At 44.3% G+C, this 14,736-nt stretch overlaps 1 protein-coding gene across 1 annotated transcript in view; it reads left to right on the forward strand.

Moving 5' to 3' along the window:
* fbxo22 (F-box protein 22) overlaps window positions 1-10,001 on the forward strand; it is a 31,014-nt gene extending 21,013 nt beyond the window's left edge. The window contains exons 6-7 of the mRNA XM_080216100.1: window positions 4,382-4,547; window positions 9,113-10,001. Coding sequence (XP_080072226.1) covers window positions 4,382-4,547; window positions 9,113-9,530 — 584 coding nt within the window. The 3' untranslated portion in view covers window positions 9,531-10,001. The remainder of the gene's footprint in view (window positions 1-4,381; window positions 4,548-9,112) is intronic.
* Window positions 10,002-14,736: the final 4,735 nt, after the last annotated feature.

Genomic DNA, 14,736 nt, shown 5'->3' on the forward strand with positions numbered 1-14,736 from the left:
CATAGACATAAATCCCTTTTTCAAAACCAGCAATCTGCTCATATGAATGCTAGTTTTCCAGCCTTTTAATATCTCTGTCCAGAGATCCAGACAGCAGTTTCCAGAGAAGGATGTATCCTCAAACAGTAGAATTTCAGAGAAATAAACCTAGGCTCTGGCTGGTTCTAGTCTCCCAATTTCAGAGACTCCAAGTTACTTCTTTCTACAGTCTCAAAAAGCAACTGAGCTTGATTTCTCTGCGTAAGCCTAGCTCCACCCAGTCACCTGATTATTACTATCAGTCAACCCAATCAAGGTCTACTCTGCAAAACCCCAGAGAGAAGCACTAAAACAGTGGAACAGCATTACTTTAGATTGAAATGAGTATTCTAGCAATTAGGAACAATTATGCTGCTGCAGTAACAATATAAGGCTACTGGATATAGACCCAGCAGGTACCGGTAATTAAAAAACTGCTAAAACGGATCTTGCACAAGAAACATGACAAATAACATTTATTTCTTTAAGGCACAATATTGTCACAGTGGGACAAGGGTGATGTTGGGAAACTGCAGTTTTTGTTCATTAACTTTGTCCATTACTTTCAGCATATTGTCCAAATGGAGAGCATTTTCAGAGTTCAGCAGTGCAGAGGGATCTGTGTGTCCTGGGACATGAATCACAAAGTTAGCATGCAGATGCAGCAAGTGATTAGAAAGGCAGATGGAATATTGTTGTTTATTTCAAGTGGCATGGAAGATAAAAGCTGGGGATGTTTTGCTACAGTTGTACGTGGCATTGGTGAGGACATGCCTTGAGTACTGTATACCAGTCTGGTCTCCTTATTCGAAAAAGGGCATTAGAGCAGTTCAGAGAAGGTTCCTGGGATGAGGGAGTTGTATTATGAGGAAAAGTTGGTCAATTTGGGCCATTATCCATTAGAGTTTAGAAGAATGAGAGGTTATCTTATTGAAATGTTAAGACTTTGATGGGGATGTACAACTGATGCCAAAGGGATGTTTCTTCTTGTAAGAAAGACCAGAATTACAGTCACTGTTTAAAAATCCCATTTAAGGCAAAGATAAGAATTTTATGTTCTCTCAGGGTCGTGACTCCCTATGAAACTCTTCCTTAGGGAACGGTAGAGACAGGGTCGTTGAGTATTTTTAAGCAAAGATAGATGAATTATTGACCAACAAGGACATCAAAGAGTTGGGCCCCATACCTGAGGAAGGATGTGCTGACCTTGGAGGGGTTCCCAAGGAGGTTCAGAAGAATGATCCCAGGATTGAAGGATTTGTCATATGAGGAGCGGTTCTACAGTCAATAGAGTTTAGAAGGAATGGGGTGGCGGAGGGAGGGATCTAATTGAAACTTACAGAATACTGAGAGGCCTAGATAGAGTGGACATAGGATGTTTCCACTTGTGGGAGAGACTAGAACTTGAGGGCACAACCTCAGAGCGAAGGTATGCTCTTTTAAGATTGAGATGAGGAGGAGTCTCTTCAACCAGAGCGTGGTGAATCTGGAACTCATTGCCGCAAAGGCTGTGGAGGCCGGGTCTTTGAAGTTTAATTATTAGTCACAAGTAAGGCTTACGTCGACACTGAAATTACTGGGAAATTGCCCTAGTTGTCACACTCTGGAGCCGCAGTTCAGATCAAAGCACCTAACCAACATGTTATTCGGACTTTGGAGGAAACTGGAGCACCCGGAGGAAACCCACACAGGCACGGGGACAATGTGCAAACTCCACACAGACAGTGACTCAAACCCGGAATCAAATCTGGGACCCTGGTGCTGTGGGGTAGCAGTGCTAACCACTGTGCCACCCCCGAGTGTCTTTAAGACTGTGACAGATAGATTCTTGATCAATAAGGGGATCAAAAGTTATGGAGAAAGCAGGAGAATGGGGACGAGAATCATATCAGTAATGAATGAATGGCAGAGCAGACTCAATGGGCCAAATGGCCTAATTCTGCTCCTATAGAATCATAGGACTCCTATAGTGCAGAAGGAAGCCATTCGGCTCTTTGAGTCTATATCTTATGGTAAAGGGTGCACAAGATAGTTGCACTGAGGCCATAATCAGATAAACCATGACCTTGAATGGTGGAGCAGGCTCAGGGGGCCAAATGACTTACTCTTACTCCCAATTAACATATTGTGTACTTTGAACTGGTGATCGTGGGCCTTCTCTTTGAACCACTGTAATCCTTATAGTTACACTGCTGGAAAAATTATGGTGTTAATTAAGGAATGTAATTCAAATTTTTTAAAATTCATTTGTGTAACATGGGTGTCTCTGGCTGGCCAGCATATATCGCCAATCCCTAGTTGCCCTCAAACTGAGTGGTTTGCTAGACCATTTCAGAGGGCAGTTGAGAGTCAACCACATTGCTGTGGCTCTGGACTTGCATGTAGGCCGGACCAGGTAAGGTCCTAGAGGATGTCCCTAAAGGGGATTAGGGCATTTTCACAGTAACTTCATTGCAGTGTAAGTCTACTTGTGACAACAAATAAATGGATGTAAACTTAGTGAGCTAGGTGGGTTTTTCCAACAATTGACAATGGCTTCATGGTCATCAGTAGATTCTTAATTCCAGATATTTTTTATTGAATTCAAATTCCACCATCTGCTGTGGTGGGATTCGAACCTGGGTCCCCAGAACATTAGCTGAAGTTTCTGCATTAACAGTCTAGTGATAATACCACTAGACCATTGCCTCCCTTTTAGGGAATTTAGGAAATGTGATGTGAAGGTGATGGTGTACCCGTGATAATGTTACTCTTGTCCCTTAGGGTGGTGAAGGTTGAAGGACTGATAGATGTCCTGCTTTGACGTGAAGGTATTGTTATTTTGTAGGCAAGGAAAAGTAATGAATCCCCATTAGGGCAGCCTCTTGAATGTTTCTAGGTTTACTAATCATTTAAGAAAATTGGTTTCTGATCTGTTGCCACTGGATGGTGCTGCAGTAAAGCTTTGTGTTGTTCTGTGAACTATGTTGCATAGGATTTGCAGTGGAACTCTTGAAAATTGGTAACTTTGGAGCTTATTTCATTGAAAGGGCACAGAGGTGCCCACTAGCAAAGTTTAGGCACGAAACCAAATAGATTTGACTTATTATTGTCACATGTATTAACATACAGTGAAAAGTATTTGTTTCTTGCGCGCTATACATTCAAAGCATACTGTTCATAGAGAAGGAAATGAGAGAATGTAGACTGTAGTGTTACAGTCACAGCTAGGGTGTAGAAAAAGACCAACTTAATGCAAGGTAGGTCCATTCAAAAGTCTGATGGCAGCAGGGAAGAAGCTGTTCTTGAGTCGGTCGGTACGTGACCTCAGACTTTTGTATCTTTTTCCTGACAGAAGAAGGTGGAAGAGAGAATGTCCGTGGTGTGTGGGGTCCTTAATTACACTGGCTGCCAAGCCAAGGCAGTGGGAAGTGTAGACAGAGTTGATGGCTGGCTGGGGCTGACAACAATCCCACCCAAGCCCTGTCCCCATTACCCCACGCTAGTCCCCCTGACACTGAGAGAGAATTTAACACGGCCAATCAACCTAACCTGCACAACTTTGGAGTGTGGGAGGAAACTGGAGCACCCGGAGGAAACCCACACAGACACAAGGAGAACATGCAAACTCCACACTGACAGTGACCTGAGGCCGGAATTGAATCTGGGCCTCTGGTGCTGTGAGGCAGCAGTGCTAACCACTGTGCTGCCCCATTGCTCTGTGCTACATTTTGGTGGGTTTCCGGCTTGCTGCAGGCTTGTGTCAGTTAGAGCACCCCTATCCTCTCATAGAAGGGAATAGAAGAGATGCATTTGTGCGGTGCCTCATCATGACTTTCAAAGTCCTTCACAAGCAATGAGTTACTTTGAAGAACAGCTACAGTTAATAGGCAAACACAACTGCCAGTTGGAATCTTATTTATGATGTGGAGTTGGATTGGGATGTGCAGTAAGTAGTCTCATAACACCAGGTTAAAGACCAACAGGTTTATTTGGTAGCACAAGCTTTTGGAATGCTGCTCACCTCTCACCTGATGAAGGAGCAGCGCTCCGAAAGTTCATGCTACCAAATAAACCTGTTGGATTTTAACCTGGTGTTGTGAGAGTTCTTACTGAACCTTATTTATGTAAGAGAAGAAAACTGGGTCTCCATTGCTGTTTCTAAAATGAGACTAAATGAATGAAGAAATTTATGCTAATACTATCTTTAAGCTGCATGCATGTGCATCTTAAAGTAGCTTTTTATTTTGCAAGAGTTCCTGGCTGGAAAATGTTTCAGATTTTGCCCTTGCTGCTTGCTGTGCTAGTTAATGAACCTGTCCCAAATCCAGAGTGTGCTGAGAAATTGCACGGCTTTCATTTCTCATTCTGTTTCCTCTCTCAGGTCTTCAGGATAATCCTGACCTCCGCGTTGTGCTGCTGTTTGGATACAACACCTTCAAACCTGCAGCTGCTGACTTCATTCAGCGACTTACCAGGCCGTTCAATGTGAGGAACACTGTTGTGGTGGGGGGCCACATTGACCGAGTGTTTTCTCCCAGTTCCGAAAGGTAGGTACCCTGTGCAGCCACCAAGCCTTTTCCTGTCCACACAGCTCGTTAACACAGGGAAGCAAATGCTTCTGTGCTTTCTCCCTGCAATTAATTCATGCCACGGCTACGAGTGATTTATCCGTCCATCAAGCTGGCTCCCTGCAGTGTAATTAAGCTCCACTCCACCACATTGCCATGTAACCGCATGCTCCCAGACTGCAGTGTAAAAAAAAATTTGCAAATCAGGTCCCCCAAAGGCCCAGAGGTAGATGCACCACTTGGATCTGTGAGTGAGCCCTGGAGAGCAGGGAAGCCTCGGGTTTATTCCCTGCTCCGTGCTGAGCTGGTTGTTCTGGGGAAGGAGTGTTATTAACTGGCTTCAGTGTCACTAAACCAGGGAGAGTTAGAGTCATCTAGGAATTCTGCTCTATTCGCCCAAAGATGTGTATGTTATGTGGATTGGCTGTGCTAAATTAACTGTGTGGGGGGATTAGTAGGTAAATGTGTGCCGTTACAGGAATAGGGCCTGTGTGGGATTGTGGTCAGTACAGACTCAATGGGCTGAATGGACTCCTTCTGTGATTCTATGAGTCTGTTTAGTTAGCTGTTGTTGGAAATGCATTTCTGCAGCAGCAAGGTGAGAAAGTGGTTAAAGAGGCATGCAACAAAAAGGCCTGGAATACAGAAGCAAAGAAATTAAGATGAACTTATATAAAATAGTAGCCTGTTCTTGACTGACATATTATCTGATCCTGCATTTTTATAAATAGAGGCATAGACTATGAAACCAAGGGAGCTTTGGGAACCTTCATAAAATATTCAAACATAAAACAGTACAGCACAGGAACAGACCCTTCAGCCCACGATGTTGTGCTGAACATGACGTCCAATTAAACTAATTCCTTCTACCTGCCCTTGGTCCATACCCCTCTATTCCTTGCACATTCATGTGCTGATCTGAACGTCCATATCGTATCTTTTTTTATTCATTTGCGAGACATGGGCATCACTGGCTGGGTCAGCATTTATTGCCAATCCCACGTTGCTTTTGAACTAAGTGACTCACTCGGCCATTTCAGAGGACAGCTGAGAGTCAACCACACCCCTGACAGCATGCTCCAGATACCTACCACACTCAAAAAAACTTGCCTCTCACATCTCCCCTCTCACCTTAAGTGTACGCCCCATAGTATTCGGCCTTTCAACTTCTGGGCAAAGGATTCGGACTGTCAACCCTATCTATGCCTCTCATAATTTTATAGACTTTGATCAGGTCTCCCCTCAGCCTCCGTTTGTTCTCAGATGGAGGATTGTTCAACTCGGCACCGCACTGAAGGAGGGATGTGAAAGCTTTAGAAAGGGCGCACAAATGATTCATAAGACTTCAGATTCCAGAGACTTCAGGTGCGTGGATAGGTTGGAGAAGCTGGAGTTGTTCTCCCTCGGCAAGAGAAGGTTGAGAGGAGATTTGAAAGAGGTGTTCAGAATTATTAGATGTCAAGATGCGCAGTAGACAGGGAGAAAGTGTTCCCAGTGAGAACAGGATCGAGAATCAGAGGACAGAGATTTACACCTTCAGGGACCAAGGTTCGATTCCCAGCTTGGGTCACCGTCTGTGCAGAGTCTGCACATTCTCTCCGTGTCTGCATGGGTTTCCTCCAGGTGCTCCGGTTTCCTCCCACATTCTGATATACCTGCTAGTTTTTTTGATTAGTGTCACAAGTGGGCTGACATTAATACTGCAGTGAAGTTACTGTGAAAATCCCCTAGTTGACACACTCCGCTGCCTGTTTGGTCACACTGAGGGAGAATTTAGCATGGCCAGCCAGTACATCTTTCGGACCATGGGAGGAAACCGGAGCACCCAGAGGAAACCCACACAGATACAGGGACAACGTGTAAACTCCATAGAGACAGTGACCCAAGCTGGGAATCGAACCTGGATCCCTGGCGCTGAGGGGCAGCAGTGCTAACCACTGGGCCACACCTTGCATTGGCCGTGCTGATTTCTCCTTCAGTGTGCCCGAACAGGTGTCCGAATGTGGCGACTTGGGGATTTTCACAGTATCTTCATTGTGGTGTTAACGTAAGCCTGCTTGTGACACTAATGAACTTTAATTAAGCTTAAAACTGCTCACTGTCCTGTTGAACGCTCAGTGTAGCCGAAGTGCTGTTTTGATCCTGCTGTTCCCTGAATTGTCCAAGCCGAGTGGAAAATATTCCATGGGTGCGTGTGAACGGCCCCTGAATATGGATGTAGTGGAAAGCTTGATAGTGGAATGATTGCTTTGGCATGGTTTGTGGAACTTGAATTAATTGTTTTGGTGTATTTATGTGACTGATTTTTCTTGTCAGCCTGTTTTGTATGTTCCATTTTGATTAAAGTGATAGTAGGCATGTGGGTTCACCAGTGAAGATGTTGCCCATTAGAGAGCCTTCACTGTGTTTTGACTTGCATCTTAAAGGGAGGGAAGCCCGGATGAGTTTCCTTTCATTACAAGGTGCTTTCCCACCCCACCTTTAGTCGCTTCAAAAGGTATGTTTCTCGTTTCATGTGGTGGGAAAATGCCGTCAGCAATTTTAATATCAATTGTCAGTTAGAGTCAGAGCAGAGAGATGAGTCAGCACTGTAAGGAACTTCCAGTTAATGAAACAAGGTGTAGGATGCAGTACCTGACAGCAGATTACTCAGAGATATGAAGGCATGAAGAGAGACAATCTTGGAAGTTAAATTGTTGTCTTAACAATGTTTGTCTCCAATTATAAATCCACTGACAAAGTTGCATTAGAAATTCCACATTTCAGAACCATATGTTAGATTTTCTTCACAGGTTGGAGTCATTCTCTGGGGTTTTTTTAGATTCTGGCCCACCTGGACTCAGCTGTGTTGTTTTATTTTCCCACGGAATTGACACCTACGTAGAGAAGAAAAGTATTTAATTCATAATTAATTCCTCTTACCTGTGCAATAGCGAGGTGACTAAATTTAAACCATAGAATGAGTCTTAAAATTGAAGCCTGCCATTTATTTTTGTTCATGTGAATGTTACACAGATGGAGGTGAGGAAGGTACCACCAAGAGTATATTTATTAGTGCCACAAGTAGGCTTATGTTAACACTGCAATGAAGTTATCCCCTAGTTGATACTCTCCAGTGCCCATTTGAGGGAGACTTTAGCATGGCCAATGCACCTAACCAGCACATCTTTCAGACTGTGATGGATTGGAGGAAACCGGAGCATCCGGAGGACACCCACGGAGACATGGGGAGAATGTGCAGACTCCGCACAGTGACCCAAGCCGGGAATCAACATCCCTGGCGTTGAGGCAGCAGTACTAACCGTTGTGCTACTGTGCCAACATGAAGAATGGGACGTTGAATTCTAGTACAGTTAAACACCATCTAGTTAAGTACGAACATTTAGATGGGGGAAGAGTTCCCTCTGTTGTCCCTCAGTAGTGTGTCTCAGCTCTATCCTCACAAAGATATTTGACTACCCCTATTCCTTAAGGGTTTTTTTCAGTTGCAACCACATTTTTAGAGATTTACCAAACTCGCTTCAAGTTGCAGACCAGAAAGCACTTTGTGTTGGCCTGGGTGTAATTTTTAACCCTAGTCTCAGAGGTAAATGACAGCAGTCTAATCCACAGCAATCTCTCATCCACACAGTATCTCCATAGAAGTGCCTTTTGGGTGGCACAGTGGTTAGCACTGTTGCCTCACAGCGCCAGAGACCCAGGTTCTGCATGTTCTCCCCATGTTTGCGTGGGTTCCTCCGTGTGCTCCGGTTTCCACCCACAGTCTGAAAGACGTGCTGGTTAGGTGCAGTGGCCATGCTAAATTCTCCCTCAGTGTACCCGGTACAGGAACCGGACTGTAGTGACCAGCGGATTTTCACAGTAACTTCATTGCAGTGTTAATGTAAGACTTACTTGTGACACTAATAAATAAACTTTTAACTTTTCCTTTACTTTTTCCCCATAACCTCTTTTTTGTTTGAGAGCACAAAATGATGTAAGAGTGGTTAGCACTGCTGCCTCACAACGCCAGGCACCTGGGTTTGATTCCTGGCTTGGGCCGCTGTCTGTGCGGGGTCTGCACATTCTCCCTGTGTCTCCATGGCTTTCCTTCGGGTGCTCCGGTTTCCTCCCACGGTCCGAAAGGCGTGCTGGTTAGGGTGCATTGGCCATGCTAAATTCTCCCTCAGCGTACCCGAACAGGCGCCAAAGTGTGGCAACTCGGGATTTTCACAGTAACTTCATTGCAGTGTTAATGTAAGCCTACTTGTGACATAAATAAATAAAATTTAAAAACTCATCATAGAGATTAAGGAACAAGTATTAATTTTGTACAATTCCATCAAAAACACTGGCTCTGGGAAACTTCCCAAACGATGTCTATTATCATTTAATGTGAATTATTGGATATTCACTCTATTCACTCATAAACGCAATACGCATAAAGTGTATAGACAAAAACCTGAACTAAAGAACCTTCAGACTATATGTAGCAACTCGGTAAGTAAACAAATCTGTGTTTTACTTCTCCCCCTCGCCCACGTGACTCCCACCTTTTTCTCCAGCATTGATGTCCGGCACATGTACGGTTTTGTTGGCCTGTCCTTGAGCGGGAGATCGATCCAGGCGGCGTCCATCCTGCTGGACGAGGACGTCGAGACGCCCAAGAGCGCCGAAGCAGCAATGCAACGCCTCAAAGCAGCCAACATTCCCGAGACCAACACGGTGGGATTCATGTTCGCCTGCATCGGGCGGGGTCAGAACTACTACTCCAGCAAGGAGAACGTGGAATCGGACGCCTTCCGGAAGCAGTTTCCCGGTGTCCCATTGTTTGGGTTTTTCGGCAATGGCGAAATCGGCTGTGACCGAATCGTGACCGAGAACTTCTCGCTGAGGGAGTGCGGCAACTCTTCGGATTGCGATGAGTTGCTTCATGGCTACACTACAGTGATGGCGCTTCTTCACCTGGGGCCGGTTAAATAAAAATTTTAAACACCCTCCGATCAGCTCAAAGGGTGGGCCGACGGTACGCAAGAATACACGCCAGTTGTGGGTCAGTCTTCGCAAAGGTGCAGAAAATTGCTTGAAATGACCAAAAAAATTCACGGGACAAGGCTGGTAAAATGGTCAGGTTAAGTAATCTATTCAAACAATCCTCTTAAATTTCAGGAGAACAGGGGGAGCAATCAAGCTTTTAGATTATCCGTTCAATCGATTCTGTAGTTTTTGATAGATTTGCTTTATTATATTTGAATGCAGGACTAATAAATAAATACGTGGTATTCCTAGGTAATTTTTTTTTGTAATTTTTAAAACCTTTTGTGATTTTAAACCAAAGCTGTGTGCAGGATTTTAACAACCTGACGGGTGAAATCTGGGAAGGGCTTCCTTGTTATTGATGAACGCGAAGAAGCTGGTTATCTGCTCTTCTTCCAATAAAATGGACTGGCTGACGTTCTGTTATTGTCGTTCTTAAAGTTTCAGCAAAGAGCAGTGGCGGCGAAAGCGAGAATGTGGGGAATTTGCACGTTTCCCTGGCAAAAGTTTGGAGAGGAGGAAAAGACCTGTGTTTATATAGCACATTTCACCACCTCGGGACCTCCCCAAGCGAGTAAGACCGATTTTTGGCCGGAGAAATGGAAAGGCAAGTTATTATGTAGACGGAAAGCAGATTCAAAATGCATCTCGGCAGAAGGATCTGGGTGTCTTTGTTCATGAAATGCAGGTACAGCGTGTAATAATAAAAGCAACTGAGTGTTGGCATTTATTGCAAAGGGGCTGGAGTATAAAAGCAGAGAAGTGTTGTTGCGATTGGGTAGGGTGTTGGTGAGACCACATCTGGAGTATTTTGTCCAGTTTTAGACTCCTTACTTTGAGGACGGATGTGGTGGTATTGAGGCAGCTCAGAGGAAGTTCACTAGATTGATTTCGGGGATGAAAGGGTTGACGCATGAGGAGAGATTAATCAGTCTGGGCTTAAACTCGCTGGAGTTTAGAGGATGAGAAGGCGTCTGATGGAGGTATATCAAATACTAAAAGGGATCGATTAAAATAAATGTAGACCAAATGTTTCCCCTTGAGGGGCAGTCTAGAACAAGAGGTCACAGGTATAGGTTGAGAGGCGGTAGATTTAACACTGAGATGAGGAGGAATTACTTCTCGCAGAAGGTGGTGAATTTGTGGAACTTGCTGCTTCCTAACATACTGGAGTCTGAATCATTGAATGATTTCAAGAAGGAGATAAGATATGTTTCTGATTTTTTAAAAATGGGTTAATGGCAGGTTGGCATAGTGTTTAGCACTGCTGCCTCACAGTGTCAGGGACCCCGGTTCAATTCCAGTCTTGGGTCACTGTGTGGAGTTTGCACATTCTCTTCCATGTCTGCGTGGATTTCCTCCAGATGCTTCTGTTTCCTCCCACATTCCAAAGATGTGCAGGTTAGGTTGATTGGCCATGCTAAATTAACCCTTAACGTCAGAGGATTAGCAGGGTAAATATGTGGGGTTACGGCAATAGGGCCTGGGTGGGATTGTGGTCAGTGCGGACTCGATGGGTTGAATGGCCTAAGAATGTAAGAAATAGGAGCAGGAGTAGGCCATCCAGCCCCTCGAGCCTGCCCTGCCATTCAGTAAGATCATGGCTGATCTGTCGTGTCTCAGTTCCACATTCCTGCCCTCTCCCCATAACCCTTAATCCCCTTGCCTATCAAAAACCTATCAACCCGTGTCTTAAATATATTTAGTGAGGAAAACCTATCAACCCGCGTCTTAAGTATCTGTACTGTTGGGATTCTGTGAAAGGGGTGAGGGGAACAGGTCGGAAGGTGGATTAGGAAGTCTTGTGATGTAGCCTCCAGGATCACGCCAAACCAGAGATGGCAACTCGCGTTTACCCCACCATTCCCTTACAACTTCTAATCTGAGACTGCAGTCCTTGTGTGAGCGAGGATGCTGCATGATGGGATAAGTGCAGCTTATGTAGCAGGTGTGACCTGTTTGTTGTTAGATCAGAGATCATTATCTGAATTGGAAGCACTGTTACTATAATTAAAATTGCTAATTACACTCATTAACTTTCCTTTTATAATAGAGGTAGGGTTTAAAATAAATGCATGTAAATAGTCGACATCACTGCCTTTTTCTCTGTTTAGAATTACTCGCCGACACCAACACTGGGCAACTATTGCTTAATAAGACTCTAAACTTTCGTTCAATTCTCTCATATTTCTGTGCGATTGGCAAGTACAAAAGGAACACCCCAAATTCTGGAATGTTACAAAATTCACACAGTCCACTCTCAGGGACTGAGGATTTGTAGTGGCAGGCAGGGTCGTGTTTTCATTCAGTACATTTTGTAACATGGCTAATTCACTCAGTGGAGGAATTGCAAATCCTTCAAGTACCCATGCCTATGGTTTCCCCACCGATGGTTCAACAAGCTTATTCGTAGAGGGCCTGAGTCACACAGATCAGCACAATGTTTGTTTCTATCCCAGTGCTGACCTTAATATAAAAGGAAAATACTGTGGGTGTTGGAATCTGAAACAAAATGCTGGAAAATCTTGACAGGTCTGACAACATTTGTGGAGAGAGAGAATAGAGCCAATGTTTCAAGCCTAGGTGACGCTTTGTGAGAGTTGACGCTGTGACGAAGGGTCATCTAAACTTGAAATGTTGGCTCTATTTTCTCCCCACAGATGCTGTCAGACCTGTTGTGTTGGTCTTGTTGATTTAAGTTGAGTTGCACTACATCACAAACGTTTAAGTTTGAGAAAACAAAGTTTTTAAGAGTAAGATTTAATTCTGATTTGTCCTAACTTAAATCAGTGCATTTCTTCTTCCCCATTTTTAAAGTTTAAAGTTTATTTATTTGTCACAAGTAAGGCTTACATTAACACTGCAATGAAGTTACTGTGAAATTCCTCATTTTAATTAACAACGTGCATTTACATAGCACCATTTCATGTAGAGAAAATTTATTTATTAGTGTCACAAGTAGGCTCACATTAACACTGCCCAATAATGAAGTTACTGTGAAAATCCCCTATTCGCCACATTCCGGCCCCTGTTTGGGTACACTGAGGGAGGATTTAACATGGCCAATGCACCCTAACCAGCATGTCTTTCAGACATGTTCTAACATGTTGCAGCATCATTGAAATAACATAAATTGTGTAGGCATTCCCACTCAGTGAATTAAAATGTGCAGATTCCACGCAGACGCAGGGTGAACGTGCAGACTTCGCACAGACAGTGTCCCAAGCCAGGAATCGAACCCGGGTCCCTGGAGCTGTGAGGTAGCAGTGCTAACCACTGTGCCACACATAGATATCTGAACTGGGGCTTCTGCAAATTTATAAATCTTAAAAATCCACATACAATAAATTTTGAGAAATATAAAAATATATCTTGAAAGGAACAATCAGGTTTTACCATTTATCAGCAGGAAATTTTTAGAAGTTTAAATTCATTTATTAGTGTCACAAGTAGGTTTAATTAACACTGCAATGAAGTTACTGTGAAATTCCCCTAGTTGCTACACTCCAGCGCCTGTTCAGGTACACTGAGGGAGAATTTAGCACGGCCTGTGCACCCTAACCAGACTGTGGGAGGAAACCTGCGCAGACATGGGAAGAACATACAGACTCTGCACAGACAGTGACCCAACCCAGGAATCAAATCCAAGTCCCTGTTGCTGCAGTGCTAACCACTGTGCCATCCCTGGTCATTGCAAATGGGAAGACAGGACTGAGTGAGGATAATCAGACCACAATATCCAGATATAATGTAGCCACATTTTAAGATTTTTTTTAGTTCAAGAGTAAGTCAGGAATTTGGAAAGCTCTGAGGTTGAGAGGGCTGAAATTATGCAAATTGCAATTTTTTCTTCTTTATTTACAATGGGAGTTGCTGGAAAGGGCTGCAGTTGTTGTCCATCTGTAGCCCATTGTGGACGGTAACTAAGAGTTACCAAGTTGCTGTGGGTTTGGAGTCACGTATAGGCCAGACCAGCTGAAGGACGCCTTACAGGGGCATTAGCAAACATCCATATATACAGTGCAGATGGAGGCCATTTAGCCCGTTGAGTCTGCACCAACTATGAGCCCACCCATCCCCGTAACATACATACATGTGGAAGGTGATCTCACAGAAACATACAAGATTCTGAAGGGACTGGACAGGGCAGGCATAGATGTTGACGGGGATCTCACAAACTTACAGAATACTGAAAGGCCTGGATAGAGTGGACGTGGGGAAGAAGCTTCCATTAGTCTGAGAGACTGGGATCCCAGGGCACAGCCTCAGAGTAAAGGGACGACCCTTTAGAACCGAGATGAGGAGGAATTTCTTCAGCCGGGGCGGGGGGAGGTGGGTGGATCTGTGGAACTCTTTGCCACAGAAGCTGTGGAGGTCAGGTCATTGAGTGTATTTAAGACAGAGATAGATAGGACCTTGATTGGTAAGGAGATCAAAGGTTATGGGGAAAAGGTGGTAGACTGGGGTTGAGAAATCTATCAGCCATGATCATGAGGCAGATTTGATGGGCTGAATGGCCTAAATCTGCTCCTTTATCTTATGGTATTATGGTCGGTTCCACTGGTTGGGCATTCTAGAACATGGCGGGGCACAGTCTGCAGGATAAGGGGCCGATCCCTTAGTGATTAAGATGAAAAAGAACCTCAACACCACCTCCTGGAAGTCTCCCTCCAAATCACGCACCACCCCTAACTTGGAAATATATCGGCCGTTCCTTCGTTGTCACTGGATCAGAATCCTGGAACTCCCTCCCTAGCAGCACTGTGGGTTTACGTGCACCATGTGGAATGTGGCAGTTCAAGAAGGTGGCTCGCCACCACCTCCTCCAGGGCAATTAGGGGACGGGTAATAAATGTTGGTCTAGCCAACAACGCCCCATATCCCTTAAATGAATTTACAAAGAAACCTCGAATGTTTGGAATTCTCTAACCTGGAAAGTTGTGGTTGTTCCATTGTTGAGTAAACATAAGGCTGGAGATAGATCTCTGTGGGAACTGAGGAGTGGGCTGTGCGATGGAGTTGAGGCAAAAGGTTAACCATAATCGTATCAAATGGCCTGAGGGAGTGTTTGGTTTTCGCCTGTTCATGTCACTTACATTATGAAGAAAAGTTAAAGTTTATTTATTAGTCACAAGTAGGCTTACATTCACAC

The sequence above is a fragment of the Carcharhinus amblyrhynchos genome, chromosome 32 (genome assembly GCF_965287045.1).
Source record: "Carcharhinus amblyrhynchos chromosome 32, sCarAmb.v2.hapA, whole genome shotgun sequence".
Taxonomy (NCBI): Eukaryota; Metazoa; Chordata; class Chondrichthyes; order Carcharhiniformes; family Carcharhinidae; genus Carcharhinus; species Carcharhinus amblyrhynchos.